This window comes from Pongo abelii, chromosome 3, assembly GCF_028885655.2.
Source record: "Pongo abelii isolate AG06213 chromosome 3, NHGRI_mPonAbe1-v2.0_pri, whole genome shotgun sequence".
NCBI lineage: Eukaryota > Metazoa > Chordata > Mammalia > Primates > Hominidae > Pongo > Pongo abelii.
Genome location: NC_071988.2, coordinates 150,647,088 through 150,662,842, shown reverse-complemented (window position 1 = coordinate 150,662,842; position 15,755 = coordinate 150,647,088). Strand labels below are relative to the sequence as shown.

The 15,755-nt window shown below is 38.8% G+C and overlaps 2 protein-coding genes across 12 annotated transcripts in view; one reads left to right on the top strand and one right to left on the bottom strand.

The window, feature by feature from the left end:
• Nucleotides 1–528, bottom strand: part of C3H4orf33 (chromosome 3 C4orf33 homolog) — a 38,743-nt gene extending 38,215 nt beyond the window's left edge. For 6 of the 9 annotated variants that reach the window (XR_008524761.2, XR_008524765.2, XM_054554500.2 and 3 more), the window contains exon 1: nt 101–528. The gene's annotated coding sequence lies outside the window, so the exon portion shown is untranslated. The remainder of the gene's footprint in view (nt 1–100) is intronic. The other 3 variants (XR_008524763.2, XM_063723662.1, XM_054554499.2) reach the window with 1 other exon arrangement.
• SCLT1 (sodium channel and clathrin linker 1) overlaps nt 520–15,755 on the top strand; it is a 216,804-nt gene continuing 201,568 nt past the window's right edge. For 2 of the 3 annotated variants that reach the window (XM_063723660.1, XM_054554497.1), the window contains exon 1: nt 922–1,068. In XM_063723660.1, coding sequence (XP_063579730.1) covers nt 1,035–1,068 — 34 coding nt within the window. In that variant the 5' untranslated portion in view covers nt 922–1,034. Of the gene's footprint in view, nt 1,069–15,755 lie in introns of all 3 variants that reach the window. The other variant, XM_002815139.6, reaches the window with a different exon arrangement.

Here is a 15,755-nt window from a genome sequence, read left to right as displayed (position 1 = left end):
GAGTACTTCTAACTACACGCTTTATTACTACACAGTTAAATATTTAAATAACAGTTGTCTCCTTTGTCTAAAGACCCACAAAGACCAAGAAGGTACTTACCTTCTTGGGATGACCAAATCCAAACCCACAACTCCTCCAGAGGTACAGCCTTGGTGGGAGATTCTGAAGACGCCAGTCTGGCTTCTACCCCTAGCCGCAGGAAGCTGCATCCTTTACTTAGTCCAGAAAGGCTTAGTATATTAGTAACCCGAAGATAGTGAGGGCATTTAAACTGTGTATTTCATTCCCTACTCACGTTTGCATTTTGGTTTTTGTTTGTTTGTTTTAAAGAGGTTGGGCCTCACCACCTGGAGACACTGTCCCACCTGTTTGGCCGCCGCGCCAAGCCGATGGCTCAGCCCGCTGTCATCCAGGTTCTCACGACTCCTCCCATTGCTTGACAGCCAGCCAATAGCGTGCTAGGACTCTAGGACGCGCGATGGCGTAAGCTCCAACGCCCGCGTGATGACGCAAGCGGCGTCACCGTCTCCAAGGAGTGGTCCGGGGCACCGGTTTCAAAGTCGCAGGGCGGGCCGAGTGGACTTCCGCTGCTGGCCTGGGGCTTCCCAGCTGTCTTGGCGTCGTCCTCTCCAACCCCCGCCGCTCCGCGTAGAACGCCGCTCTCAGGCTGCCCTGCAGCTCCCGCGGCACTCTCCTAGGTGGCCCGACGAGACCCAGAGTGACCCGCGGGACGCCTGTATCGACCGCGTCCTCTTCCCACCAGGGTGGGATTCGGTTGAATGTGGAGCAGAATTCACTTGGCGCATCCCCAGCAATCTTCAGTCTCTCACCAGGGCCAGGGACTCGTCTGGGGCGCGGGGGAAGGAAGCGTGGCGGGGCTGTAGATGCCGCGTGAGTAGGATGCAGATTGCACCGCTGGAGCGCTTGACAACCAACCGAGCGTTGGCTTAGTTTTGTTTTCCCGCACAGCAAGCTCTCTGTCTTTCAGAGGAAGATAAAGGTGGTGAAAGCTCCAAACTAAAATTGTATCGAAATGGCTACAGAAATCGACTTTCTGAGAGAGCAAAGTAAGCTCCATGTTTTTTTGAGACTTCATATTCATATACAATGTTTAATATCGTCGTCGTTGACCGACAAATCTTTTTTGAATGCTGGTTGGGTACATTTAAATTGGTAAAGAGTTAAAGAAGTTAGTTGCAGGAAAAAAAAAAAGCTTGATGGTATACGTGAGGATGTGTGTATATTTAAGCAGAACCGTGTGGTAGTACTTGTAGCTTACCCAGAATTCTACTAGACGCTAAACATGTTTGTTATGCTCTTCTCGTGCTCTGAAGATTAGAAGGCTAATGGCCAGCAGGAGTTTGCAAGTGTGCATTTAAAATCTAGGGGCACAGCTCTCTGGCCATTTATTAAAAAGATGTTTATTGAACTCCTGTTTCTATTATGTACCAGACACTATAGAAGAACAGCTGCTGCAAAGATAAACAGGACAGTTTTTACCTCCAAGAATTTAATTTGGGGAGGGAAATGTGTTCCAAAATATATTGAAGTGGCAGCAACTGCTGGCTCTTTTGCCACAGTCTCATAGGGTTGTTGGAATGATTAAATGAATATTAAAATATGTAAAGGATTTAGAATAGTATCTGATACATTGTGTTAAACAAATATTAACTATTACACGATTATTATTAAAATATGTTCAAGGAAGGTGCTATTGGGCTGAAACGTACAGTACCAAAATGAATTTACTGTATGAAAAACTCTAGGCATCCCAGATAGAACAATATTTGTGACACTGAGGGGATTAGGAATATGCTTTGTTAAAGACTTGCAATAAGACTGGTTTGAATGTAATATTGATGTAAATTGAATTGGAATATTTATATAGGGAAATGGCAAGTGCACTCGAAGGCGTAGAAAGGGGCTGGATGGTGAAGGGCCCTGTCTTCTCTGTGCTAAGGAGTTTGGACCATTGCATGGGTTATAGGAATTCAATTGAGAGTGGCATGATCAAATTGTAATTTAGAAGGCCCGGTCTGATTTTTATGGGGAATATGCATTATAGCAGAATGCAGTTAGTTGTCTACTGTCATCATTCAGGTAAGAAGTAAACTAAGTTGGGCACAGGGAGACTGGAGATCAGGGGATTTGAGAGAAAGAGATAGAGGGCAACTTAGTTTTTGCTTGAGATTTGGTAGCCTTATAGACCAGTGGTTAAGAACTCAGTCAGCCTCTGGGTTTAGTCTGGCTGGGCTCACAGCCTACCTCTTTCCAAGTCTGTGACCTCGAGCAAGTTTCCTAGCTTTTCTGCACCTCAGTTTTCTCATTTATATAATGAGTATAAGAACACAAGAATCCTCTTGAAGTTGTGAGACTTAAATGAGATGATGAAAAAGCATTGAGCATAGTGTCTGGCACATATTAAGTGCATGGTATATGTTATCTAAAATAATTAATGACACTATAATGACACAATAACATTAGCATTATTTCTTAGGTTTGCAGTGGGAATATCCCCACCCCGTAAGAACAGCTAACTGGCCACCGTAAGAGTGGTGTGGGACAGGAATTGGTTGATGAGGAGTTTGGCTAGAGTCAGGATAGTACTTGAGGCAGTCAGAAACTATTAATTTTATAAGAATATCCAGCCAGAATTCTTAGATAAAACTGAGATCCAAATACCAGGGGAAAACAAATAAGACAACTGAAGCATAGTAACATTTTTTGAAAAATGAGTGGTGTTTAATAGTTCCACAGAAGACAAGTGGAGTGCAAGAAGGAAATCTCAAGCAGAAGGAGCAGAAGAAGGAATGATTCAAAGGCTTAAAATAACTGATTTTATTCAGGAAATCGGAGCATAGAATGGTAGCATTTGCATGAAGAGATAGGAATGAGAGTTGAGTGTCTGTGTCGCTCTCCTTTTTTCTTTAACTGGGTTTTGCATGCCATTTGAAGGTGGTGGGTTATTCCATTAAGTGACCCACCTAAATACCAGCCCAGATAAAGATAGATGGCTTGCCTTCTTTCCACCTGCCTCTGACTTTTTCTACACTGATTTCTGTTGATCTTGATTGTCTCTTTGTTCCGTTTGGATTTGGGAGCCTAGGTCAAGACCATTTGTTTTGGTACTTCTCAACTGGCAACCCCACATGACATTTCCTCTGATAATTACTATTTCAACTTTACATACCATAACGACAGGCAGCTCCACACTCAACCAGGCTACTAGTAGAGTAAGCTTGTGACATATTTGCTGTGCACCGTTTTTCCACCTTTGTCTGGGAAAGATCAGTTAGTTTTTAGGAACCTGTTCAAAGAGGTACTTGTATTATCAATCTAAGGAACTAAGAATTCATTCAGTGGGGTATGAGACTCACTGGCAGAGTGGTGATGGACTTATTTTTTTCTTTTCATTCTCTTAACAGTGTTGGAGCCAAACATTTTCAATTTTGATGAAATTTAATTCATCAATTTGTTCTTTTATGAATTGTGTTTTTGGTGTCATAAAAGAAATCATTGCCTAACCCAAGGCTGCAAAGATTTCTTCTATGTTTTCTTCTAGGAGTTTTATAGTTTTAGATTTTACATTTAGATCTATGGTTCACACAGTTCAATTTTATACAAGGCATGAGGTAAGGATCCAGGCCACTTTTTTGCATTGGATGCCCAATTGGAAAAACTACCCTTTCTCCATTGAATTACCTTTGCTCCTTTGCAGTTGTTTATATATGTATGGATCTATTAATGAACTCTATTCTTTTCCACTGATTTATTTGTCTGTCTGGACACCAGTACCCCACTGTCTTAATTATTGCAGCTTTATAGTAAGTTTTAAAATAAAATTGGTTCTTGTTTATATCATTGATGTATCTTTTTAAATTTTCTCAGCTATACTTTGTAGTTTTTAATATTTAGGTTTTGTACATCTTTTGTTAGATTTATGCCTATGTATTGAAATTTTTGATACTACTGTAAGTGGTATTATTCTTTTACTTTCAGTTTCTGATTTTTCATTGCTAGTATGTAGAAATAACATTTCTTTTTCATTATTATACTTTAAGTTCTGGGGTACATGTGCAGAACGTGCAGTTTTGTTACATAGGTATACTCCTGCCATGGTGGTTTGCTGCACCCATCAACCCGTCACCTACATTAGGTATTTCTCCTAATGCTATCCCTCCCTTAGTCCCCCACTCCCCAACAGGCCCTGGTGTGTGGTGTTCCCCTCCCTGTGTCCACGTGTTCTTGTTCAGCTCCCACTTATGAGTGAGAACATGCGGTGTTTGGTTTTCTGTTCTTGTGATAGTTTGCTGAGAATGATGGTTTCCAGCTTCATCCATGTCCCAGCAAAGGACATGAACTTATCCTTTTCTATGGCTGCATAATAGTCCATGGTGTATATGTGCCACATTTCCTTTATCCAGTCTATCATTGATGGACATTTGGGTTTGTTCCAAGTCTTTGCTGTTGTGAATAGTGCCGCATTAAACATACATGTGCATGTGTCTTTATAGTAGAATGATTTCTGATTCTTTGGGTATATACCCAGTAATGGGATTGCTGGGTCAAATGGTATTTCTGGTTCTAGATCCTTGAGGAATCGCCACACTGTCTTCCACAATGGTTGAACTAATTTACACTCCCACCAACAGTGTAAAAGCATTCCTATTTCTCCACATCCTCTCCAGCATCTGTTGTTTCCTGACTTTCGGATGATTGCCATTCTAACTGGTGTGAGATGGTATCTCATTGTGGTTTTGATTTGCATTTCTCTAATAACCAGTGATGATGAGCATTTTTTCATATGTTTGTTGGCTGCATAAATATCTTCTTTTGAGAAGTGTTTGTTTATATCCTTTGCCCACTTTTTGATGGGATTGTTTGCTTTTCTCTTGTAAATTTGTTTAAGTTATTTGTAGATCGTGGGTAGGATCTGACTTTTGTTAGATGGATAGATTGCAAAAATTTTCTTCCATTCTGTAGGTTGTCTGTTCATTCTGATGATAGTTTCTTTTGCTGTGTAGAAGCTCTTCAGTTTAATTAGATCCTATTTGTCAGTTTTGGCTTTTTTGCCATTGCTTTTGGTGTTTTAGACATTAAGTCTTTGCCCATGCCTGTGTCCTGAATGGTATTGCCTAGGTTTTCTTCTAGGGTTTTTATAGTTTTAGGTCTTACATTTAAGTGTTTAATCCATCTTGAGTTGATTTTTGTATAAGGTGTAAGGAAAGGGTCCAGTTTCAGTTTTCTGCATATGGCTAGCCAGTTTTCCCAACACTATTTATTAAATAAGGAATCTTTTCCCCATTGCTTGTTTATGTCAGGTTTGTCAAAGATCAGATGGCTGTAGATGTGTAGTGAGAAATAACATTCTTTAATATTCTGCTCTGCAGCCTTGCCAAACTCATTCATTAGCTCTAGTAGTTTTGTAGAGTCTATCAGTAGTTTTATGTAGATAATCTTGTAATCTGAAAATAAAAACAGTTTTATTTCTTTTCAATTTGGATGCCTTTCATTTCTTTTTCTTGCCTTATTGCAGTGGCTAGAATCTCTGGTACAGTATTGAACAGAAGTGGTGGGAATACACATCCATATCCTGTTCCTGATCTTATGGGGAAGGCATTTGTCTTTCAGAATTAGGTGTGATACTAGTTGTAGGTTTTTCATAGATGTTCTTATGTTGAGAATGTTCCTTTCTATTCTTAATTTGCTGAGAGTTTTTATCAAAATGGATGCTGGATTTTTAAAAATGCTGTTCTGCATGCATTGAGATTATCAGATATTTTTTCATTTTTTGTTTGTTAACAGAGTAAATTACATTGATTAATTTCAAATGTTAAAACCACCTTGCCTTTCTGGGATAAATTCCACTTGCTCATGATGTATAATCCTTTTTCTATATTGTTGAATTTTATTTTATAAATGTTTGTTTAAAATTTTAGTGTGTTCAGCTTTTTTTTTTTTCTTTTTGGGACAGGATCTTCCTCTGTTGCCCAGGCTGGAGTGCAGTGGCACAATCACGGCTTTTTGCAGCCTCAACCTCCTGGGCTCAAGCGATCCTTCTGCCTCAGCCTCCTGAGTAGCTGGGACTACAGGCACATGCCACCATATCTGGCTAATTTTTTTTCTTTTTGTAGAGATAGGGTCTCCCTATGTTTCCCAGGCTGGTCTTGAACTCCTGGGCTCAAGTGATCCTCTTGCCTCCCAAAGTGCTAGGATTATAGGCGTGAGCTATCATGCCCAACCTATGAAGGTTTTTTGCTTTTCTTTTTTTTCTTCCTTTTTTTTTTTTTTTTTTCAACTTGCGCAAGGGTCTCACTGTCACCCAGGCTGGAGTTAATGGTACACTTGTAGCTCACTACAACCTTGAACTCCTAGGCTGAAGCCCTCCACCTGCCTCAGCCTCATGAGTAGCTAGGACTACAGGCATGTGCTATGGCACCTGGCTAATATTTTTATTTTTTATTTTTTGTAGAAGCCAGGTCTCCCTTTGTCACCCAGGCTGGTCTTGAACTCCTGGCTTTAGGCAGCCCTCCCACCTCAGCCTCTTAAAATGCCTTTTTTTTTTTTTCCTTCCCAATATTTTTGTCTGGTTTTAGTATCAGGGAATGCCAGCCTCATAGAATTACTTGGAAAATATTTTGTACTCTTCAACTTTCTGTAAGAGTATGAATAAAATGATATTATTTCTTCCTGGAATATTTGATAGAATTCACCAGTGAAGCCAACTGGACCTAAAGTTTTCTTTGTGGAAAGGTTTTAAAATACAAACTCAATTTCTTTAATAAATAAAGAGCTATTCAGTACTCTGTATTGTACTCAAGAAGAACCTCTGCAGGTCTCACATTCCCTAGGGTTCTTTCTCTGTGCAGTCTTCTATCCTTTGTCCTGCCAATTCTAGTTCACTTAATCTCCACTACTTCTCAGCTCCACCTCTTAATAAGAGTCCAGTGGTCTCCACTTGCATTTCCTCCCCCCGTGTCATGGCCCTGGAAAGTCTCTTAAGTCATTAAGGTGGGGCAATCATAGGGCTTACCTCATTTGTTTCTTGTCTCTGATTATCATTGTCTGATGTCTGGTGTACTGTAAGGTATTGATGATTTTTTTGCTTGCTTTTTCGTGTGTGTCAGGCAGAAAAGTGGTCCATGTTATTTCTTCTTGAGTATAAGCAGAAGTCCTATTCAAGTTGCCCTACTTTTTGATGTCTTAAACTCAAGTATCTTACTCCTACTATAACTGTTCTTTGACCTCCTCAGACCTCTATCCTTTGAGCCCTTCATTTTCTTTACCACCTTGACTGCTTCCCAGTTTGTTTTTACTGGTGTCTTTTACAGGCTGTAACCATTGCCCATTAGTCCTTCTGCTCTTGTCGGTAATCTTAATATGATTATACCCCTGCTTTTCTATAGCTGATGCCCAGTAACACCTCATGCTGTGATTGGTTGGTTTGCCTTTACAGTTCTCATACCGAATGCTGTTTAGTACCTATAGATAGCTGAACCCTCTGCATAAGTGCCTTCACAAAGTCAAGGTTAACAGAGCTAGTAGGTGACTGAGCTGGGATTGAACCCAGGCAGTCTAGTTTCAGTGTCTCTTTTCTTAACTACTACACAAAAAGCATACTTGCAAGAGAGGAAAACTGTAAACCTGTTTCACTTATGCGTGTTGGAACTAAAATCCAAAATAAAATATTAGCAAATTGAAACTAACAATGAATGTGTATGTGTATGTGTATATATATACATATATACACCAGCATCTTCATATATCCAGGAAACTCAAATTAAACAAGTGAGATAAGTACTTGTAGAATGAAGGAAATAATAGCATTTAAGTTACAGTAAAATTTTCTCCAGATTATAGTCAATCTATGAAGATTGAAAGTGTTTCCCTCATTATTAATACATAATTTACTTCTTATCCTATTTTAATTACTGAGGACACAGATCTAGTTTTTTTCTTAATTGAAAACTCTGTCAAAGAAAAAAAAGGTTTGCATTGTGATTAATTTTTTGTTTTAAGTTTTTCTTTTTTTTAAATTTATCTTCGGGGTGCATGTGCAGGTTTGTTATATAGGTAACTTGTGTCATGGGCATTTGTTGTGCAGATTATTTTGTTACCCAGGTGTTAAGCCTAATACCCATTAGTTACTTGTCCTGATCCTCTCCCTCCTCCGACCCTTCACCCTCCAATAGGCCACAGTGTGTGTTGGTCCCCTCCATGTGTTCTCATCATTTAGCTCCCACTTATAATTGAGAACATGCCGTACTTGGTTTTCTGTTCCTGCATTTGTTTGCTAAGGATAATGGCCTCCAGCTCCATCCATATTCCTGCAAGGGACATGATCTCATTCTTCTTTATGGCTGCATAGTATTCCATGGTATACATGTACCACATTTTCTTTAGCCAGTCCACCACTGATGGGCATTAAGGGTGATTTCATGTCTTTACTCTTGTGAATAGTGTTGCAATGGACATACATGCTCATGTGTCTTTGTGGTAGAATGATTTATATTCCTTTGGGTGTATACTCAGTAATGGGATTAAAGGGTCGAATGGTATTTCTGTCTTTAGGTGTTTGAGGAATCGCCACACTGTCTTCCACAATGGTTGAACTAATTTACACTCCCACCAAAATGTGTAAATGTTCCTTTTTCTCCACAACTTCACCAGCATCTGTTATTTTTTGACTTTTTATAAATAGCCATTCTAACTGGTGTGAGATAGTATCTCACTGTGGTTTTGATTTACGTTTCTCTAATGATCGGTGATTTTGAGCTTTTTTTCATATGCTTGCTGACCGCATATATGTCTTCTTTTAAAAGGTGTCTGTTCATGAGCTTTGCCCACTTTTTAATGGGATTTTTTTTCTTGTCAATTTGTTTAAGTTCCTTATAGATGCTGAATATTAGACCTTTGTCAGATGCACAGTTTGCAGAAATTTTCTCCCACTTCATAGCATGTCTGTTGACTCTGTGGATAGTTTCCTTTGCTGTGCCAAAGCTCCTTATTTTAATTAGTTTCCATTTGTAATTTTTGCTTTTGTTGCAATTGCTTTTGGCATTTTTGTCATGAAACCTTTGCCTACTCCTGTGTCCAGATGGTGTTGCCTAGCTTGTCTTCTGGGGTTTTTATAGTTTGGGGTTTTACATTTAAGTCTTTAATTCGTCTTGAGTTATTATTTATATATCGTGTAAGCAAGGAGTCCAGTTTCAGCCTTTTTTCATATGGCTTGCCAGTTATCCGAGCACCATTTAAAGTAGGGAATTCTTTCCCCATTGCTTGTTTTTGTCAGGTTTGTTGAAGATCAGATATTTGTAGGTATGTAGCCTTAATTCTGGGTTCACTGTTATGTTCCATTGGCCTATGTGTCTGTTTTTTGCACCAGTACCATGCTGTTTTGGTTACTGTGGCCCTGTAGTGTAGTTCTAAGTCAGGAAACATGATGCCTCCAGGTGTGTTCTTTTTGCTTAGTATTGCTTTGGCTATTCAGTCTCTTTTTTGGTTTCATATGAATTTTAAAGTTTTTTCCAGAGAAATGTTTCATAGTTTTCTGTGTAGGGGTCTTCAGCATCTTATGTTGTATTTATTCCTGGGCACTGATTTTTTTTATGGTACTATAAATAGCATCTTTTACTGTTTTCTAACTTTATGTTGCCAGTATCTAGAAATATAATTAATTTTTATATATTGACCTTGTATCCAACAACTTTGTTAATCTTCATGATTGATTTTTAAGAATGTATCTGTGGTTTTTTTGGATTAATCACATATGCATTCATAACTATGAATAATGACAGTTGTTTCATCCTTTCCAGCCTTTATCCCTTTTAGGTCTTTTACTTGCTTTACTGCATTAACTTAGACCTCCAATAGAGTGTTGAGTAAATGTCATAAGAATTTATCCTTATGTGATTCCTAATTCAAGGGAAAGTTTTCAACATTTTCACTCATAAGTATGATGTTTGTTGTGTATTTTATGTAAGCATTCATTATAATAACAATGTTCCCTTCTAGTCTTACTTTGCTAAGGCTTTATTGTGAATATATCTTGAATTTCACCAGATGCTTTTTAAAAATAACTTTTGAGATGATCATATTTTTTATCATTTTTTGTGAGTTTATTTTCAATTTCTTTATTTTCTGGGCTTACCTTTATTTACTCCACTTGGCTTTCTTTGGATTTAATTTGGTGCTGTTTTTCTAACTTTTTGGAATGAATTTGTAACTTCAGACTTTTTCTCTAGTATATGCAATTAAAGCTACAGGTTTCTCTTTAAGCAAGTTTTGAGGTATCACATTTTCACTATTGTTCACTTCAAAATACTTTAAAATTTATTTTGTAAATCCTCCTAAATCTTTCTTCTTTTTTTTTTTTTTTTTGAGATAGAGTCTTGCTCTGTTGCCCAGGCTGGAGCATAGTGCAATCACAGCTCACTGTAGCCTCAAAGTAGCCTCAAACTCCTAGGCTCAAGTGATTCTCCTGCTTTGGCCTCCCAAAGCAGTGAGATTATAGGCATGAGCTACATGCCTGGCCAAAAGTGATTTCTGAACTTCCAAACATATAGAGGATTTTCCTTTTTTTTTTTTTTGGTTCTTGATACTAACTTAATTGTGCTATTGTAAGATAACATACTGTCTTTGGTTTCAGTCCTTTGAACATTATTGAGACTTTCTTTTACCAGTAAATAATCAAAATTAAATGTTCTCTGTGATCTTGAAAAGAATATGTGATTGCAAATTTGTTGGGTACTATGTTGTATGTATGTTACTTTTATTTATTTATTTATTTATTTATTTATTTATTATTATACTTTAGGTTTTAGGTTACATGTGCGCAATGTGCAAGTTAGTTACATACGTATACATGTGCCATGCTGGTGCGCTGTACCCACTAACTCGTCATCTAGCATTAGGTATATCTCCCACTGCTATCCCTCCCCACTCCCCCCACCCCACAACAGTCCCCAGAGTGTGATGTTCCCCTTCCTGTGTCCATGTGTTTTCATTCTTCAGTTCCCACCTATGAGTGAGAATATGCGGTGTTTGGTTTTTTGTTCTTGCGATACTTTACTAAGAATGATGATTTCCAGTTTCATCCATGTCCCTACAAAGGACATGAACTCATCATTTTTTATGGCTGCATAGTATTCCATGGTGTATATGTGCCACATTTTCTTAATCCAGTCTATCATTGTTGGACATTTGGGTTGGTTCCAAGTCTTTGCTATTGTGAATAATGCTGCAATAAACATACGTGTGCATGTGTCTTTATAGCAGCATGATTTATAGTCCTTTGGGTATATACCCAGTAATGGGATGGCTGGGTCAAATGGAATTTCTAGTTCTAGATCCCTGAGGAATCGCCACACTGACTTCCACAATGGTTGAACTAGTTTGCCGTCCCACCAACAGTGTAAAAGTGTTCCTAATTCTCCACATCCTCTCCAGCACCTGTTGTTTCCTGACTTTTTAATGATTGCCATTCTAACTGATGTGAGATGGTATCTCATTGTGGTTTTGATTTGCATTTCTCTGATGGCCAGTGATGGTGAGCATTTTTTCATATGTTTTTTGGCTGCATAAATGTCTTCTTTTGAGAAGTGTCTGTTCATGTCCTTCGCCCACTTTTTGATGGGGTTGTTTGTTTTTTTCTTGTAAATTTGTTTGAGTTCATTGTAGATTCTGGATATTAGCCCTTTGTCAGATGAGTAGGTTGCGAAAATTTTCTCCCATTTTGTAGGTTGCCTGTTCACTCTGATGGTAGTTTCTTTTGCTGTGCAGAAGCTCTTTAGTTTAATGAGATCCCATTTGTCAATTTTGGCTTTTGTTGCCATTGCTTTTGGTGTTTTAGACATGAAAGTCCTTGCCCATGCCTATGTCCTGAATGGTAATGCCTAGGTTTTCTTCTAGAGTTTTTATGGTTTTAGGTCTAACGTTTAAGTCTTTAATCCATCTTGAATTGATTTTTGTATAAGGTGTAAGGAAGGGATCCAGTTTCAGCTTTCTACATACGACTAGCCAGTTTTCCCAGCACCATTTATTAAATAGGGAATCCTTTCCCCATTGCTTGTTTTTGTCAGGTTTGTCAAAGATCAGATAGTTGTAGATATGCGGCGTTATTTCTGAGGGCTCTGTTCTCTTCCATTGATCTATATCTCTGTTTTGGTACCAGTACCATGCTGTTTTGGTTACTGTAGCCTTGTAGTATAGTTTGAAGTCAGGTAGTGTGATGCCTCCAGCTTTGTTCTTTTGGCTTAGGATTGACTTGGCGATGCGGGCTCTTTTTTGGTTCCGTATGAACTTTGAAGTAGTTTTTTCCAATTCTGTGAAGAAAGTCATTGGTAGCTTGATGGGGATGGCATTCAATCTGTAAATTGCCTTGGGCAGTATGGCCATTTTCACGATATTGATTCTTCCTACCCATGAGCATGGAATGTTCTTCCATTTGTTTGTAGCCTCTTTTATTTCCTTGAGCAGTGGTTTGTAGTTCTCCTTGAAGAGGTCCTTCACGTCCCTTGTAAGTTGGATTCCTAGGTATTTTATTCTCTTTGAAGCAATTGTGAATGGGAGTTCACTCATGATTTGGCTCTCTGTTTGTCTGTTGTTGGTGTATGAGAATGCTTGTGATTTTTGCACATTGATTTTGTATCCTGAGACTTTGCTGAAGTTGCTTATCAGCTTAAGGAGATTTTGGGCTGAGACGATGGGGTTTTCTAGATATACAATCATGTCGTCTGCAAACAGGGACAATTTGACTTCCTCTTTTCCTAACTGAATACCCTTTATTTCCTTCTCCTGCCTAATTGCCCTGGCCTGAACGTCCAACACTATGTTGAATAGGAGTGGTGAGAGAGGGCATCCCTGTCTTGTGCCAGTTTTCAAAGGGAATGCTTCCAGTTTTTGCCCATTCAGTATGATATTGGCTGTGGGTTTGTCATAGATCGCTCTTATTATTTTGAGATACGTCCTATCAATACCTAACTTATTGAGAGTTTTTAGCATGAAGTGTTGTTGAATTTTGTCAAAGGCCTTTTCTGCATCTATTGAGATAATCACGTGGTTTTTGTCTTTGGTTCTGTTTATATGCTAGATTACATTTATTGATTTGCGTATATTGAACCAGCCTTGCATCCCAGGGATGAAGCCCACTTGATCATGGTGGATAAGCTTTTTGATGTGCTGCTGGATTCGGTTTGCCAGTATTTTATTGAGGATTTTTGCATCAATGTTCATCAGGGATATTGGTCTAAAATTCTCTTTTTTTGTTGTGTCTCTGCCCGGCTTTGGTATCAGGATGATGCTGGCCTCATAAAATGAGTTAGGGAGGATTCCCTCTTTTTCTGTTGATTGGAATAGTTTCAGAAGGAATGGTACCAGCTCCTCCTTGTACCTCTGGTAGAATTCGGCTGTGAATCCATCTGGCCCTGGACTCTTTTTGGTTGGTAAGCTATTGATTATTGCCACAATTTCAGCTCCTGTTATTGGTCTATTCAGAGATTCAACTTCTTCCTGGTTTAGTCTTGGGAGAGTGTATGTGTTGAGGAATTTATCCATTTCTTCTAGATTTTCTAGTTTATTTGCATAGAGGTGTTTGTAGTATTCTCTGTTGGTAGTTTGTATTTCTGTGGGATTGATGGTGATATCCCCTTTATCAGTTTTTTATTGCATCTATTTGATTCTTCTCTCTTTTTTTCTTTATTAATCTTGCTAGCGGTCTATCAATTTTGTTGATCCTTTCAAAAATCCAGCTCCTGGATTCATTAATTTTTTGAAGGGTTTTTTGTGTCTCTATTTCCTTCAGTTCTGCTCTGATTTTAGTTATTTCTTGCCTTCTGCTAGCTTTTGAATGTGTTTGCTCTTGCTTTTCTAGTTCTTCTAATTGTGATGTTAGGGTGTCCATTTTGGATCTTTCCTGCTTTCTCTTGTGGGCATTTAGTGCTATAAATTTCCCTCTACACACTGCTTTGAATGCATCCCAGAGATTCTGGTATGTTGTGTCTTGGTTCTCGTTGGTTTCAAAGAACATCTTTATTTCTGCCTTCATTTCATTATGTACCCAGTAGTCATTCAGGAGCAGGTTGTTCAGTTTCCATGTAGTTGAGCGGTTTTGAGTGAGATTCTTAATCCTGAGTTCTTGCTTGATTGCACTGTGATCTGAGAGATAGTTTGTTATAATTTCTGTTCTTTTACATTTACTGAGGAGAGCTTTACTTCCAAGTATATGGTCAATTTTGGAATAGGTGTGGTGCTGAAAAGAATGTATATTCTGTTGATTTGGGGTGGAGAGTTCTGTAGATGTCTATTAGGTCTGCTTGGTGCAGAGCTGAGTTCAATTCCTGGGTATCCTTGTTGACTTTCTGTCTCGTTGATCTGTCTAATGTTGACAGTGGGGTGTTAAAGTCTCCCATTATTAATGTGTGGGAGTCTAAGTCTCTTTGTAGGTCACTGAGGACTTGCTTTATGAATCTGGGTGCTCCTGTATTGGGTGCATATATATTTAGGATAGTTAGCTCTTCTTGTTGAATTAATCCCTTTACCATTATCTAATGGCCTTCTTTGTCTCTTTTGATCTTTGTTGGTTTAAAGTCTGTTTTGTCAGACACTAGGATTGCAACCCCTGCCTTTTTTTGTTTTCCATTTGCTTGGTAGATCTTCCTCCATCCTTTTGTTTTGAGCCTATGTGTGTGTCTGCACGTGAGATGGGTTTCCTGAATACAGCACACTGATGGGTCTTGAGTCTTTATCCAATTTGCCAGTCTGTGTCTTTTAATTGGAGCATTTAGTCCATTTACATTTAAAGTTAATATTGTCATGTGTGAATTTGATCCTGTCATTATGATGTTAGCTGGTTATTTTGCTCGTTAGTTGATGCAGTCTCTTCCTAGTCTCGATGGTCTTTACATTTTGGCATGATTTTGCAGCGGCTGGTACCGGTTGTGCCTTTCCATGTTTAGCGCTTCCTTCAGGAGCTCTTTTAGGGCAGGCCTGGTGGTGACAAAATCTCTCAGCATTTGCTTGTCTGTAAAGAATTTTATTTCTCCTTCACTTATGAAGCTTAGTTTGGCTGGATATGAAATTCTGGGTTGAAAATTCTTTTCTTTAAGAATGTTGAATATTGGCCCCCACTCTCTTCTGGCTTGTAGAGTTTCTGCTGAGAGATCCGCTGTTACTCTGATGGGCTTCCCTTTGAGTGTAACTCGACCTTTCTCTCTGGCTGCCCTTAACATTTTTTCCTTCATTTCAACTTTGGTGAATCTGACAATTATGTGTCTTGGAGTTGCTCTTCTCGAGGAGTATCTTTGTGGCGTTCTCTGTATTTCCTGAATCTGAATGTTGGCCTGCCTTGCTAGATTGGGGAAGTTCTCCTGGATAATATCCTGCAGAGTGTTTTCCAACTTGGTTCCATTCTCCCCGTCACTTTCAGGTACACCAATCAGACGTAGATTTGGTCTTTTCACATAGTCCCATATTTCTTGGAGGCTTTGCTCGTTTCTTTTTATTCTTTTTTTCTCTAAACTTCCCTTCTCGCTTCATTTCATTCATTTCATCTTCCATCACTGACACCCTTTCTTCCATTTGATCGTATCGGCTCCTGAGGCTTCTGCATTCTTCACGTAGTTCTCGAGCCTTGATTTTCAGCTCCATCAGCTCCTTTAAGCACTTCTCTGTATTGGTTATTCTAGTTATACATTCTTCTAAATTTTTTTCAAAGTTTTCAACTTCTTTGCCTTTGGTTTGAATATTCTCCCGTAGC